General features: G+C 40.3%; 1 protein-coding gene across 1 annotated transcript in view; it reads left to right on the forward strand.

The window, feature by feature from the left end:
- pgk1 (phosphoglycerate kinase 1) overlaps positions 1-4,755 on the forward strand; it is a 30,361-nt gene extending 25,606 nt beyond the window's left edge. The window contains exons 9-11 of the mRNA XM_072270870.1: positions 798-975; positions 2,898-2,996; positions 4,419-4,755. Coding sequence (XP_072126971.1) covers positions 798-975; positions 2,898-2,996; positions 4,419-4,459 — 318 coding nt within the window. The 3' untranslated portion in view covers positions 4,460-4,755. The remainder of the gene's footprint in view (positions 1-797; positions 976-2,897; positions 2,997-4,418) is intronic.
- The last annotated feature ends 11,633 nt before the right edge of the window (positions 4,756-16,388 follow it).

Below are 16,388 nucleotides of genomic sequence, written 5' to 3' on the forward strand. Positions count from 1 at the left end.
TTTTAGTTAGGCCACGTTTGGAGTATTGTGTGCGGTTCTGGTTGCCCCATTACAGGAAGGGTGTGGAGGCTTTAGAAAGGGTGCAGAAGAGGTTTAGTAGGATACTGGCAGGATGAGAGGACAAAAGCTATAAGGAGAAGTTAGATAAACTAAGGTTGTTTTCTCTGGAGTGACAGGTTGAGGTGAGACCTGAGGGAAGTTTATAAGATTATGAGCCACCTAGATAGGGTACATAGTCAGAATCTTTCTCAGGGTAAAAATGTCAAGTACAAGAAGACATGCATTTAAGGTAGGAGGGGAAAAATTCAATGTGTGAGGCAAGTTATTTTACACTGAGTGGTAGGTGGATGGGGCACAGGTGGAAGCAAATAAGAGTGGCATTTGAGAGGCTCTCGGACATTTGAAAATGTAGGAACTAAGGATCAAGTGCAGGCAGAATGGAATTTGTTTAATTCAGCTTTGTATTTGGTGCATACTTTGTGCTGAAGGGCCTATTCCTGAGCTGAGCAGTTCTGTATTCTATATTTAAAACAAATTGCATACCAAATTAATTATTGAACTATGAAGTGTATTATGTGGAAAACAGCTGTCATCTTAGCTAAAAGGAAATGCTAGTCAGTGGGTCAGGTAGCATTTGGAAACAGTTAATATTTCAGACAAAGACGCTTCACCAGAACAAGTGAATTTTCACTGTATCACTGTGTTGTGCTCCTTCCTTTATTTGTGAATGAATGAAATGCACCATATCTATTTTGGTAAATCAGGGTATGACTTTTTTTTTTTCTTTTCTTACCAAGGGTCTAGACTGTGGTCCAGAGAGTGTTAAGAAGTTTGCTGCTGCTGTGGGACGGGCCAAGCTCATTGTGTGGAATGGTCCTGTAGGTGTGTTTGAATGGGAGAAGTTTGCCAAAGGCACCAAAACTGTTATGGATAAAGTTGTGGAAGTCACCAAGCAGGGTACCATTTCTATTATTGGTAAGTAAAGTAGAATTTGGAAGTTCCTTAAATCTGAAAAGAAATCATTTCATTTTGAAGTCCTTATGAATAAAAATGGGGCTTTCTCTAAACTGTTGACTAGCTTTTACAATTTAATATTTAGATTTTCAAGTAATATAGTTAAAATTTGTAAAACTTAAAGTAACAGTAAAGTTGAATGCCAAGTGTGTTGCAATGGACGGTACTTTACAATATTTGATATTTACTGTACAGAATTTCTTCAAATAATTTTCTGTTTATTGGAATAAATTCTTCAGGCTACTTAATTTATTAACTACTGTTTTTCAATAGCTTTCAAAAGGAGTTGTGTCCCTGTATTTTGAGAGTGAAAAACAAGTGAGATATGGGGGGGGGGCGGGGTGAATATTTTTAGACCATGTGCTAAAATTGGTGAATCGTAATACAGCTGGCTGCCATTAGCTTCTTAATATCCAAAAGGTTGTAGTTCCTTGGAGATCATTGGACAGACAGGAGTAGAACTGAGGGTATCTTCTGTTCTTTATCCCAGGCCAACTTCATAGTGCTTTCATGTGATGTCTGAGTTAAGTTAAATCACTGCAAATGTTCAGTCTTGCTGGCTGAGCAATTTTGCTGAGCCATGGGAATACTATGATTGTAATTGATTCAGAAAATATAAACAGTTGTCTAATTATGTAATTTGAATAATGCAACCAATGTCAGAGATCTGAGTGGCGAGTTTTACCACAAAGGGGGTGGTGGGTATATGGAACAAGCTGCTGGAGGAGGTGGTAGAGACAGGTACAATCACAACATTTAAAAGCATTTTTTTAATAGATATGTGGATAAGAAAGGATATGAGCCAAATCAGCAATATGTAGATGGACATCTCGATTGGCAAGGACAAATGAGCTAAAGGGTCTGGTTCCATGTTGTGTAACTCTGATTCTTAAGGTTATAATTTGTGTCATAGTTAGTCTATTCCCAATACCATTGTCCTGTTATATCTTAAATAATTTGTAATTCTGTTTACATGCACATTGCCATAATATTTTATGTGGAGTGATTGCATGTTCCTCCTTTTGACACCAATGTGACTTAGCACCTTCGTGAAAATTGGAAATCTAGCAGGTATTGCTAGTACTCTGTTAGGCAGTCCTTGCGAAGAGGCTAGAATCCAGCAATGCTAAAGCTAGGTCTTCAACAGAATGTTCTGAGGTTGTCTCTTGGTAGGGGAAAAAAACTGTCCACTTCAAAAGGGGTATTCAAAGGACATGGGAGCTTGCAAAATCCAGAAGTCCCTAGCAAAGACTTAGCAAAGATCTTCAAATGAACAAATGATACACCAATGTAAATTAAATTCTGCTTTTTTTTTTGGTCATCAAATGAACTTCTCACAAATCAAATTGGACTGATTATGCCAGCACTGTTTTTTGTTAAGCTGTGATGCTGCTAATAGAAGGTGGTTGATAGTAATATTTAAGAGGCATTTAAACAGTGGTGTGAACAGGCATGGAATAGAAAGATGCAAACCATGTGCAGGTAGAATAATTAGTTTAGATTGGCATTCTGGTCAGAGCAGACATGGTTGGCTAAAAGGCTGGGATGTGGTGAAGCTAAATCTATATCCTCAACTATACTGTTCTATGTATTTAGAAAAGAAGCTGGCTCTCAGTCTGAACGATATTGTATAAAAGTTAAGAGGATATCAAAATTAATCTTAGGAAAAAGTGTTTCCTACATTTTGTATTGCAATTCTGGCTGTGAAGGATAGGAAGGTTGTGTTAAAAGACATTTAGAGCTTATGGAACTTATGAATATATATTATTTCTTGAATGTTTAAAGAAATTCTATTTGTTCATTATTACATGCTTCGATAAGGTTTAATAGCTGTAAGAAATTAAATTTATCTTCTGTTTAAAACCATTCTTCAACTTTTGCAGGTGGTGGAGACACAGCCACTTGTTGTGCCAAGTGGAACACTGAAGATAAAGTCAGTCATGTTAGTACTGGAGGTGGAGCCAGTTTAGAACTGCTGGAAGGTATTCCTCCTTTCTTGTCTCTTTTGACATAAGTTTTCATCGTTGTCAAACCATTCAGAAGCTCTCAACATTATGAATGCTGGCCCTGACATCTTATGTGGCTATCCAAAGAAAGTTCCTTTAGGTCTGGCTTTGTACTGATATAGTTTAAAACTGTACAAAAACAGAACTAAGTTCAACCTTGATGATAATTACATCTTTCAAAGTGATATTCATTCTAATGTCTGCACACTGCATTCTGCAACAGGACAAACTCTTTCACTTCATTCTGTTAAGGACTTAAAGCTAATTTTCACAAAAGCAGCCAGTGAATATTTTTCTGAGAAGTATCTGGCTCCATACCATCAGATTGTGAGACAAACAATTATCAGAATTATTTTGAGTTTTTAATTGCATGATCCTTCATAGTTTTGAAAGCTGCTATGAATTTCAGCAAACTACTTTGGGTACTGAAATCCTATAGTAATTACTGATGGGTCATCAAAAAGAACTTAAAGTAGTTTGAAAACATGCTGCAGATGCTGGAAATCCAAAGCAACGTTCACAAAAATACTGGAAATCCAGAGCAATGTACACAAAATGCTGGGGGAACTCAGCAGGTCAGACAGCATATATGAAGAGGAATAAATAGTTGAAGTTTTGGACTGAGACTGTTCATCAAGGCTGGAAAGGACAGGGGGAAAAGCCAGAATAAGAAGGTGGGGGGGAGGAGAATAAGTACAAGTTGGCAGGTGATAGGTGAAACAAGATAAAGGGGAAGGTGTGTGGGTGGGGAGGTTGGTGAAGTTAGAAGGTGGGAGTGAAAGTTGGGCTGAAGAAGGAATCAAACAGGAGAGGACAGTGGATTATGGCAGAAAGAGAAGGAGGGGCATTGGGGGAATTGATGGGAAGGTGAGGAGAAAGAATAAGACGGGAACCAGAAGAAGAATGGATAAAGAGAGGAGGAGTGGGGGATAAATTATCAGAAGTTAAAGTAGTTTAGCTGCTCTTGTGATTTTAATGTTAAGGTTCCATATTAAAAGTGTAAAACCCCTTCACTTTGAGAATTCTTACCTAAAATATGTATATATGCAAAAAAACCCAGTAAATTATACACACTTTTTACAAAACAAAAGCATCACTGAGCCAAAAAATGCACTCAATGGCCACTTTATTAGGTACACCCGTGCATCTCATAAGTGTAAATGCAGTACTGTGCAGAAGTCTTAGGCACCTTAGATATATGGATAAATGTTCAAGACTTTTGCACAGTACTGTACATTGACAACTATTTCATTATCTATGAAAATAAGGAATGTAACATGTAGATATTCTTTGTAATATTAATACTGAAATTTTATTTGGTAAGTTTTAAAAAGTATTTCTGGAAATCCTCCTGACTCCTCCCATTTCTCTTCAACTTCTCTTGTTTTTCATTTATAGGTAAAGTTCTTCCAGGAGTTGATGCTCTCAGCAACATCTAAGAACAAATGAACAAGTTTGAGTTCCTCGCACACACACACCTGGAGTTTCATGCCTCATGCTTTAGACTGTTCAAAGTGTAATTATTTATCCGAGCACTGAAGACCTCTATACCATTACAAATTTGTCTGATATTTCAAAATAGTTTTGATGTTGTCTATTTTCTGTGTAATCAGTTTAACTGCTGCATTGTTGAAGCAGCAGTACTATGTGAATATCACAGAATAAGTTTACGGTTATTGGTTTTACTGGAGCTAGACTGCAATGACTGCTGAATAAATAAACATGCATAAGCACTGGGCTGTCTTGCTCACAAATTTCTTCTGTGGTCAGAACAGAGTTTGGATTTGTCCAAGAAAAGTGGAGGGGAGTTAAATAATGGTCCATGACCTTAACACCTAGTGTATCATAGAATATTTTCCATGCCTGAGGCCATTTTTGTAAAGTTAAAAAAAATTCAGAATCAGGATTATTATCATTGTCTTAGGATGTGAAATTTGTTGCTTCCCAACAGCAGCACGGTGCAAAAATATACAGTACTGTGCAAAAGTCTTAGGCACATATTTAAAAAATTGTAAAGATGCTTTAAAAAATAATGAAATGAAAAGTTTCTAAGTATCAAGACAATTACTCTAAAGAACAGTAAACAGTTAAAAAAAAAACTAAACAAAATCAACCTTCTGCAGAATGGAGTCTGCATACCAGACTGATGCAACCAGGCAGAATGCTCTCCAACATTGTAGTTACAGCTCTGGCAGTGGAGTTCAGACTTCAATTCCAATGTCATCTGTAAGGAGTCCTCCCCATGGAGTGCGTGGATTTTCCCTGGGTGCTCTGGTTCCTCCTACAGTCCAATGATGTACTGGGGTAGTTCAGTTGGTCATTGTAAATTGTCCCGTGATTAGGTTAGGGTTAAATTTGGAGCTGTCGGGCATTACTGGGGCAGTGCAGCTCAAAGGGCCAGAAAGGCTTACTCCATGCTCTACAGCTAAGTACAGAGATGAGGTCCAGCACCTGGCTGCGTGGTGTGCTGACAACAATCTGGCCCTTAACACCCAGAAGACCGAGGAGATCATTGTGGACTTCAGGCATGCCAGGAGTCACACTCGTGTCCCCATCTACATCAACGGAACTGTAGTGGAGCGTGTATCAAGCTTCAAATTCCTCGGTGTCCACATTTCTGAGGATCCCACCTGGTCCCTGAACTCCACCATCCTGATCAAAAAGGCGCAACAGCGCCTTTATTTCCTGCAGAGCATGAAGAAAGCTCACCTCTGTCCCAGGATACTGACTAACTTTTACCGCTGTACCATTGAGAGCATACTCACCAGCTGCATCTTGGTGTGGTATGGCAATTGTCCCTATCGGACCGCAAAGCACTCCAGCGGGTGGTGAAAACTGCCCAGCGGATTATTGGCACCCAATTGTCCACCATTGAGAACATCTACCATAAACGCTGCCTGGGCAGGGTGAAAAACATTATCAGGGATGCATCTCACCCTAACCATGGACTTTTTACTCTCCTCCCATCCGGTAGGCGCTACAGGAGCCTCGGCTCCTGCACCAGCAGGCACAGGAAGAGCTTCTTCCCTGAGGCTGTGACACTGCTGAACCTCTTATCACAGCGCTAAGCAGTATTGCATCCATATTGTACTGTCTCAGTACTTTTATATTTGTGTACTGTAGCACTTCTTATTCGCAGTTATTTTGTAAATAACACTATTCTTTGTATTTCTGGTCAGATGCTAAATGCATTTCATTGGCTTTGTACCTGTACTCGGCACAATGACAATAAAGTTGAATCTAATCTAATCTAAATACTGTACAAAAAATAGAAAATTGTTAGAATATTTAGTGACATAACAGATCTCCTCAAACTCCTAAAGAAGAAGAACCGCTGATATATCTCCTTTTGTGATTGCATCACGTTGTTGGGCCCAGAACAGATCCTCTGCGATGTTGCCACTCAGAAGCTTAAAGATACTCACTCTTTTAAAAACACACATTTATAAATTTAAAACTCCTCTTGCTTGGAAGTGGAAAGGAATAGAAAGGAAGAGTTAGCTAAATTCTTCCCAGACCATGACATTGAGATTTGATTGGCAAGTTACTTTTCAGCCTTACAGGCCGCGGATGGTGGCCGCCTCCTGCAAGTGGGGCAGGCTGTAACTTTTTGCCATTCAGTATCAGCATCACTGACGTTGCTGGGATAAGTATGTCTGGCCTAACCACACAAATGGAGCAAATCAGTAGCTGGGTGTTCTGTGATGAATGGCTCATAGCCTGATTCCATAATGTGCCTCCACCACCCACAAGATGCAAGCCAGGAATATAGTGGAATACTCTCTAATTACTTGGATGAATGCAGCTGCAATAACACCGCAGAGACTCAATGACATCAAGAACAGTGGAAGCCATTTAGAACACATGATTTTTGACCAATCCAATCATTTTAAGATTGGTTTCAAAAGCATATACAGTATATTTAGAGGATGGGCTTTGGATAACTGGTAATGCTCTTTCAAAAAAACCCACAAGGGCTGAACACCCATTTAAACTGCAGAAGATGACTACTTCCTTTTTAAATGTCAAAGATCATCAAGTTCCAACAGCGCCTGCATTTCAATGTCGCTCTGGATCTTTCTCCCCCTTTCCTCAAATCCGATTTCTCCTTTTTGTCCAACCCACTGCCCTGCCCTGTTTTTACCTCTCCTCTTCTCTCCAATCCTGAAACAATCAGTCCTCAGGAGAGGCCTTGGTATCAAACCTCTCCTTAATCTACCTGTTACTGAAACACTAGATCATATCATCCAGCTGGCATGAAATAGTCAACACTTTCTTGGCCAGCTTTCCTTCTTTGTTTCTCTATGAAGTAACTCACCAGGATGTCACTTTCTCTTAGCAATTCCCACTCAGCTCTTGCCCTGGCTCTTTCTGAGCTGCTTTGCTTCTCAGTTACTCAGGTTTTTAAAATCTTTAATTTCTCATTCTTGTTCCTTTCTTGAAAATTATCATCCCGATAATATATCCCCTATAATAGACCGGCTTTTACAAAACAGATCTTCTAAGTCCATGTAAATCTGGACTGGGGGAAAAGAAAGAGCAACACACCTGTTACTTTGGAAATAATCTGATTGCATCGATTTGGAGGACAGTGACTAAGAGAGTGGTATTAATCTCCCCCCCCCCACCCCACTGTAATGTACAATAACATAGAACATAGAATAGTACAGCACAGTGCAGGCCTTTTGGCCCACAATGTTATGCTGACTCTCAAACCCTTCCTCCCATATAAGCCCACACCTTAATTTCCTCCATATACCTGTCTAGTAGTCTCTTAAACTTCACTAGTGTATCTGCCTCCACCACTGACTCAGGCAGTGCATTCCACGTACCAACCACTCTCTGAGTAAAAAACCTTCCTCTAATATCCCCTTTGAACTTCCCACCCCTTACTTTAAAGCCATGTCCTCTTGTATTGAGCAGTGGTGCCCTGGGGAAGAGGCACTGGCTATCCACTCTATCTATTCCTCTTAATATCTTGTATACCTCTATCATGTCTCCTCTCATTCTCCTCCTCTCCAAAGAGTAAAGCTCTAGCTCCCTTAATCTCTGATCATAATGCATACTCTCTAAACCAGGCAGCATCCTGGTAAATCTCCTCTGTACCCTTTCCAATGCTTCCACATCCTTCCTATAGTGAGGCGACCAGAACCGGACGCAGTACTCCAAGTGTGGCCTAACTGGAGTTTTATAGAGCTGCATCATTACATCACGACTCTTAAACTCTATCCCTCGGCTTATGAAAGCTAACACCCCATAAGCTTTCTTAACTACCCTATCTACCTCTGAAGCAACTTTCAGGGATCTGTGGACATGTACCCCCAGATCCTTCTGCTCCTCCACACTACCAAGTATCCTGCAATTTACTTTGTACTCTTCCTTGGAGTTTGTCCTTCCAAGGTGTACCACCTCACACTTCTCCAAGTTGAACTCCATCTGCCACTCCTCAGCCCACTTCTGTATCCTATCAATGTCTCTCTGCAATCTTCAACAATCCTCTACACTATCCACAACACCACCAACCTTTGTGTCATCTGAAAACTTGCCAACCCACCCTTCTACCCCCACATCCAGGTCGTTAATAAAAATCACAAAAAGTAGAGGTCCCAGAACAGATCCTTGTGGGACACCACTAGTCACAATCCTCCAATCTGAATGTACTCCCTCCACCACGACCCTCTGCCTTCTGCAGGCAAGCCAATTCTGAATCCACCTGGCTAAACTTCCCTGGATCCCATGTCTTCTGACTTTCTGAATAAGCCTACTGTGTGGAACCTTGTCAAATGCCTTACTAAAATCCATATAGATCACATGCACTGCACTACCCTCATCTATATGCCTGGTCACCTCCTGAAAGAACTCTATCAGGCTTCTCCAACCTTCTTCACTATCAAATTCGAAGTATGTATATGTTAGGGAACCTTGAGATTCATCTCCTAACAGGCAGCCACAAAACAAAGAAACATGGAGCTTAGAGAAGTGGAGGGCTGGGGGTGGCCTTGGGTGGTTCCTGGGTGGGTGCATGTTCGGCACAGCATTGTGGGTTGGGGGGCCTGTGTTGTGCTGTAGGTTTTCTATGTTTTATATGCATCTTCTGTAGTCACTCTTGCACACTTTAGTACAGGGTTATAGGGAAGCCAAAAGGCTTTGTCTTTTGTCATAAAGAAATGATTTTACAGAAAGCATAGAAAATATTTTGATTAAGAAAAAGTAAAAATTGCAGATTTGTGAAATGAAGAAATAGCATTTGATTCTGGATCAAATGTTAGATAGGATGTTTAATTTCATAATGTTACTGTTAATGCTTTGCTGAATGGTATTCCTCTGTAAAATGTCAATAGTTCTGAAGTGTGAGATTTATTACTGAATTCACCAGCTGGCATTCAATGCATTTTCACTTCGCAGTCTGGAGTACAGTACTGGACTACAGGGAGCGGAGAGTGAGGTCATAAATCTGGTGGGAACAAAGGGTGTTGGGAATGGTGAGGGAGGGGTGTGGGTCCAGTGGCAGAGAAGAAGTGCTGGGCAGGGGGTGGCGCAGGTGCAGACACACTCAGCTCTGAGACATCAGGCAAGGTCACTTGAATCCAAACAACTGGCTTATTGATCATTACAGAATGTTTGTGCAGTGTTTCCCGATCCCTTCCCCTCTCCCAATCATGATTTCCCTCTCCCTGCCCCCTTCCCACTCTCAGTTAACAATAGAAACCCATATCGGAATCAGGTTTATCATCACTCACATACCGAGTGTCATGAAATTTGCTTTTTGCGGCAGCAGTACAGTGCAAAACATAAAGTTACTACAGTACTGTGCAAAAGTCTTAGACACCTTCCCTCTCCTCTCTCCCCTCTCCCCTCTCCCCTTTTTGCACGGTACTGTAAATTTGGATGTTGTTTCTATTCTTTGATAATACTCCCTTCGAATTTAAATCTGTGCAGAAGAATTCCCAGTGGTTTGATGGATTATATCTGATCACAAGATGCAAGTTTCATTCTTGATCTGTGTTTATCCAGCTATTGTTGGCGGGGTTGCTGAGACGTAAAGGATTTGATATAAAGTGGATAAATATTATTGGCCAATTGCGCTGGGTTTTGCAATAGGGTTAATTGATGCGGCTGGTTTCCTCCATCACACACCCTCCCCAATAAAAGATTTGTAGGAGCTACTATTAATGCAACAATGTTAAGTGCCTGGAGGAGTAAACTTGACATGTTTATGAAACACTTCTGTGCCATGTCAGCATTAGCTAAACTTATATTTCTGTTTGAGACCATGTTTACTTAAAGATGTGATAGCTTATCTTAAAAAAATCTCTGTGGAATGTGGGCCCTGAAACTAAATGTTCAAAGTGGTGCTTTCTGGTTTTTTTATTATTATTCATGGCTTATGAACGTTCCTGGCAAAAAAGTACTTTTATACCTTTTTAATTGAACAGAATGTCTTGCTAGGCCATTTTAGAGGGCAGTTAAGGGTCAGCTGGATTTGGAAGATCTACAATAACATATAGGCCATCGCAGACTTCCTGTTCTGAAGAATACTCATGGCTCTTTAGCTTTACAACAGTTTGCAGGTCTCATAGTCACCAATGATACAAGCTTATTGTGTTATTCCAAAATATTCTGCTGAAGTAATCAGGTTCAAATTAAAAGCAACACACACAAAATGCTGGAGGAACGCAGCAGGCCAGGCAGCATCTTTGGAAAAGAGTAGACAGTCAACGTTTCAGGCCGAGACCTTTCATCAGAACTGGAAGGGAAGATTTAAACGTTTTCAGGGTAGGCATCCCTCAAAGAGATGATGTTGTTGTTGAGCAGTGGCAGCAGCACAAACAGGAGAAAATCTGCAAATGCTGGAAATCCAAAGCAACGCACGCAAAAAGCTGGAATCCTGATGAAGGGTCCGCGGCCTGAAGCTTTGACTGTTCACTCTTCTCCAGAGATGCTGCCTGGCCTGCTGAGTTCCTCCAACATTTTGTGTGTGTTGTCTTGGATTTCCAGCATCTGCAGAATTTCTCATGTTGGGTTCAAATTAAATTGGGTGGGGCTATCCTGACGTAGTCCAGTACTTTATGCAGCTCACTTGCTGCCATTGAATCAAATTATTGGCTGGTAGACAAGGGACTTCACTTGGAATGGGAGTGCAATTTTTGTTTGTAGATGTGAGGGATTGTTTCCACACTGGTTGTCAAGTTTAGCCTAGTGCCATGGTGAAAATGTGATGCCCGCTCATCGCGGGGTGGGGGGCTTGTGAAGGGTGTAAATAAGGAAATCCACTTAGGCCTGGAGTGCCTTTCTTTGGTTATGGGTGTCAAGTCTGACTTGGTGTCAGTGTTTGGGAGCAATAATATCCAATGCCTCCAGGTCAAGTTCAAACTTTGGGCTTCGGATCAGATTCAGGATGGCTGCAGTCGGGTTTTATCTTTATATTTGTGCAGACCTCAGACCTCTTGTACTCAACTGCCCAGACATAACATAGCGCTTCTGGTGTTGTATGGGTCAGCTGTAGTAAAATTAATTGAACTTCCTATAGCAGAATGACAGTGATCAAAAGCTGATTTATGCAGCTGATATTGGCTTTGGTTATTTTGACTCAGTATGTGAACTGGAGTAATTGAGCACAGGGATCTGGTTAAATTTAAATTTCTCCATTCACTTTCATAATCTGTCCAATTCTCTCTGATTCATATCAAGCCAGCAATATAAAGATTGATGACATTGTAGCTGTGTTCACTGGGTTTTTAAAGCCGCATTTAAAGTTTGAGTTTTAGAATTGCTTCCAGCTTTCTTGTAAGGATACAGCAAATATCTGTAGATTGCCTGTGCAGACATGGTTTTCAGCAAAAGTCATCAAGTTCCAATGCGGAGTGAGGTGCAAATGATAGAACTTTGTGACTTTACTATTTTGTATGCTTCATTGCCACACCACGTCATTAACTATCAGCGCATTAGAAGAGCAGTTAGTTCATCCCGTCACAGCGCCAGTGATCAACAATCCAGGTTCAATTCCTGCTGCTGCCCACAAGGAGTCTGTACGTCCTTCCCAGGTTTCCTCTGGATTCTCCAGTTTCGTCCCATGTTTTATGGACAAAAGAATTAGTTGTGGGCATGCTGTGTTGGCTCCGGAAGCATGGCGACACTTGCAGGCTGTCCCCAGCACTTCCTTGTGTGGTTGTTGATGCAAATAACTGTGTGTTTTGGTGTTCATGTGACAAATAAAGCTAATCTTAATCTTTAAATAGTTGGGGTTTGGATTGTGCTTTTGTCTTGTCATGCCAAGCCCTGTAAAAGAGATATTAATGACTTTAACATTAATGATATTAATATTATTTAAACTATCTTGGACAATGCCATCTTGGACAATGTCTCCCATCCACTACATAATGTACTGGTTGGGCACAGGAGTACATTCAGCCAGAGACTCATTCCACCGAGATGCAACACAGAGCGTCATAGGAAGTCATTCCTGCCTGTGGCCATCAAACTTTACAACTCCTCCCTTGGACGGTCAGACACCCTGAGCCAATAGACTGGTCCTGGACTTATTTCCTGGCATAATTTACATATTTACATGTTACTATTTAACTTTATGGTTTTATTACTATTTAATTATTTATGGTGCAACTGTAACGAAAACCAATTTCCCCCGGGATCAATAAACTATGACTATACTACTAATGTTAGGCTTATTTTGGATTTGTTTATCAGAATTTACTATTTCCACAGTGAGTGACAAGAAAATTAGGAGAAATTGATGGGAATGCAAGAGGAAAAAAATGATCGATATAGATCAGTGTAATGGATGCTTGATAGCTATCTTGAAATTGATGGCTGAAGGGTCTGCTGTATGACTGACAGACTGGTAAGGATGGCAGATTTCTCCCCCTGTAGGATATTAATATTTTATCCGTGTAGGATATTAATGTTTTCACAGCTGAAATGTATTTTAAAAGATTGTGTTCAGCACAGCTATTTTTGCCCATAGCGCACAAGAATAAACTCTAAGAATGAAGCTTTCTTTATGCCTTCACCATGCATCATGGACAATATATTAGTCTTGTGTATAACACTCGCAAACACAACTTTCCTGTCACACTTCAGATATCACTCACACCACAGCTTTTGAACCACGAGCATCATTATTACAAACTCTAGCCTGTATTTTTGAGACACAGTGAATATACCTGTATTTATCACTAAACAAAAAGCCATGCTCAATTTGTCTGTGGTCCCATAATCAACATTCCTTCTACTGAAATAAAAAATATATATTTCCACAAAGATGGGATGCAACTCAAAGGAGTGGAGAAAATGTTTAAAAAAAACTGCAACAGGTGACTAATTTCAAAGTAAATTTATTATCAGAATCAGGTTTAATATCACTGGCGTATGTGATGAAATTCATTAACAAATCTACAAAGTACATATATGTCACCAAATAAAATCCCGAGATTCATTTTCTTGCAGGCATTCTCAGTAAATCCAAGAACCATAGTAGAATCAATAAAAGACCGAACCCAACAGGGCGGACAAACAACCAATGAGCTAAAGATAACAAACTGTGCAAATATAAAAGTAAAAAAAATAGTAATGATAAATAACTAAGTAATAATATCGAGAACATGAAATGAAGAGTCTCCGAATGTGAGTCCATAGGTTGTGGGAACTGTTCAGTAATGGGGCAAGTGAAGTTATCCCTTCTGGTTCAAGAGCCTGATGATTGAGGAGTAATAACAGTTCCTGAACCTGGTGGTGTGAGCCCTGAGGCTCCTGTACCACCTTCCTGATGGCGGCAGTGAAAAGAGAGCATGACCTGGGTGGTGGGGGACACTGACGATGGATGCCACTCTCCTGTGAAAGCGCCCAGTAAAGGCGTGTACAACGGTGGCGAGGACTTTACCTGTGATGGACTGGGCCGTATCCACTTCTTTTTGCAGGATTTTCCATTCAAGGGCATTGGTGCTTCCATACCAGGCTGTGATGCAGCCAGTCAATATACTCTCCACTATTCATCGAAAGAAGTTTGTCAAAGCTTTAGATGTCATGACAGATCTTCCCAAACTCCTAAGGAAGTAGAGGTGCTGCCTTGCTTTCTTCATAATGGCACTTATGTGCTAGGCCCAGGACAGTTCCTCTGTAATGATTTAAAGTTGCTGACCCCCACCTCTGATCGCCTGATGCGGACTGGCTGATCGACCCCTGGTTTCCTTCCCCTGGAGTCAATCATCAGCTCCTTGGTCATGCAGATGTTGAGAAACAGATTGTTTTTGTGGTACCACTCAGCTAGATTTTCAATCTCCCTCCTATAGATGGATTCATCACCACCCTTGATTTGGCCAATGACGGTGTTGTTGGCAAAGTTAATTATGGCATTAGAGCTAAAATGTGAATAGAGAAAGCTACACTGAAATATAAAACCGGAGAGTGAAAATTTTTATTGATATTTAAAAAGTATTGACAAAGCAAGTGTTGGTCCTATAGAAGGTGGGTCTAGAGAATTAATATAAGACAAGACAGTAGTAGATGAACTAAACAGATATCTTGTGACAGCCTTCCCTCTAAGGAATACCATTTACATCCTGGAAATAGCTGCTTATTGTGATGGGGAAGGACCAAGGGAGAAGTGTGGAGAAAAATTACGGTCACCAGAGCGGAGGTATTGAGCATATTGTTGGGACTGTGGGCTGATACGTTTCCTCTCCCAGAGGTCTTCATCCTACAATCTGAAAAGAACTGGCTACTGTGACAGTTAATCCAATGGCTTTAATTTTCTGAAATCACAGGATTTAGGAATGCTATTTAATGGGAAAACAGCTAACATAACCCCTTCATTACAAAAAAAAAGGAGTGAGACTGGAAACTTAAAGCCAGTCAGCTTAATATGTAACTTGGAGAGAATATTAGAAGCTATTATTAACAAAATTGTAGCACTGCATTTAGAAAAAAATCAAAGCAACCAGGCACATTCCAGGGTTAGGAGGCAACATACTGGTGTGGATTGAAGATTGGTTCAATAACAGGAAACTGAGAAGGCAGAAATAAGCCTCTACATTTGCAAGATGTAATGAATAGTGTCAACAAGGTTTGCTGCTGGAGCCTTGAGTTTTTACAGTTTATAAAAAAAAATGGCAGATGAAGTTGCTTAAGGTGTTGATAAATGTTCTGGCAAGGTAAATATTGGGATAAAAATAATTTGCGAAGCGGACGTGAGTGTATAGTGAGTGAGCAAACATCTGGCAAAAGGGATATGATGTCAGAAAATATGAATTTGTCCATCTTGGCAGGAGAACTCAATAAAGCACGTTATCTTGGTGCTTAAAGGTTGCAGAGTTCTGGGATGCAGCAGAATATGGTTGTCCTGGTGCATGATTCACAAAAGCTTTTTTCAACAAGTATTGCAAGTAATTAAGAATGCTAACAATGTTAATATTTATGGCAGCAATTCCAGGTACCAACCACTCTCCCTATGTAAAAATTTGTCCCTCACATCTCTTTTGAAATGATCACCTCTTGCCTTAAATGCATGCCCTCTTGTTTTAGACATTTCACCCCTAAGAAAAAGATACTGTTTGTCTGTCTACTTTATATATGCCTGTCAGTATAGTACGTGCCCTCTAATCCAGGCAGCATCCTGGTGAAGCTCTTCTGCACCCTCTCCAAAGCTTTGACATCCTTCCTATAATGCAGCAACCAGAACTGTATGCAATATTCCAGATGCAGCCTAACTAGAGTTTTACAAAGCTGCAACAAAACTTCCTGACTTTTGAACTCAATACCTCAACTTCCAAAGGCAAGCTTGCCATTTGCCTTCTTCATCACCCTATCAACCTGCAAAGCCACTTTCAGTGAGCTATGAATTTGGACCCCAAGATCTCCTTGCTCCTTAACACTGTTAAGGATCTTGCTCTCAACAGTGTACTGTCTCTTTACATTTGCTGGCCATTTAAAACCGTGATGAGAGAAAATATTTTGCCTCATTTGCTTCTGAGGCTTGGAACTCTCTTCCTCAAAGTATAATGGAGACACCACAGATATTTGATAAACAAAAGTTTAAAAGGAATTGCTGGTTAAGTTTTTAAAATATTGGATGATGGTTAGTGTTAGAAACTAGTGCAATATTATAGAACCTGTTACATGATAATTCAATGGAATTTGCAGAATTATTATGTAACAAGTTCTATAATATCATGGAATCAAATTGCGGTGTCTGTAAGCTCTTTATACATGGAAATAAGCAATGGGGATATAACTATATGTCAAAAGCCAACATTGAATCTACAGTAGTGATTGCCATGAAGATGAAAAGACCCATCACCTCATTAAAAGGTAGAACATGTTTGAAGGACTATTCCTCTCCTTGTTCATATTGAA

The sequence above is a fragment of the Mobula birostris genome, chromosome 10, assembly GCF_030028105.1.
Source record: "Mobula birostris isolate sMobBir1 chromosome 10, sMobBir1.hap1, whole genome shotgun sequence".
NCBI classification, from domain to species: Eukaryota; Metazoa; Chordata; class Chondrichthyes; order Myliobatiformes; family Myliobatidae; genus Mobula; species Mobula birostris.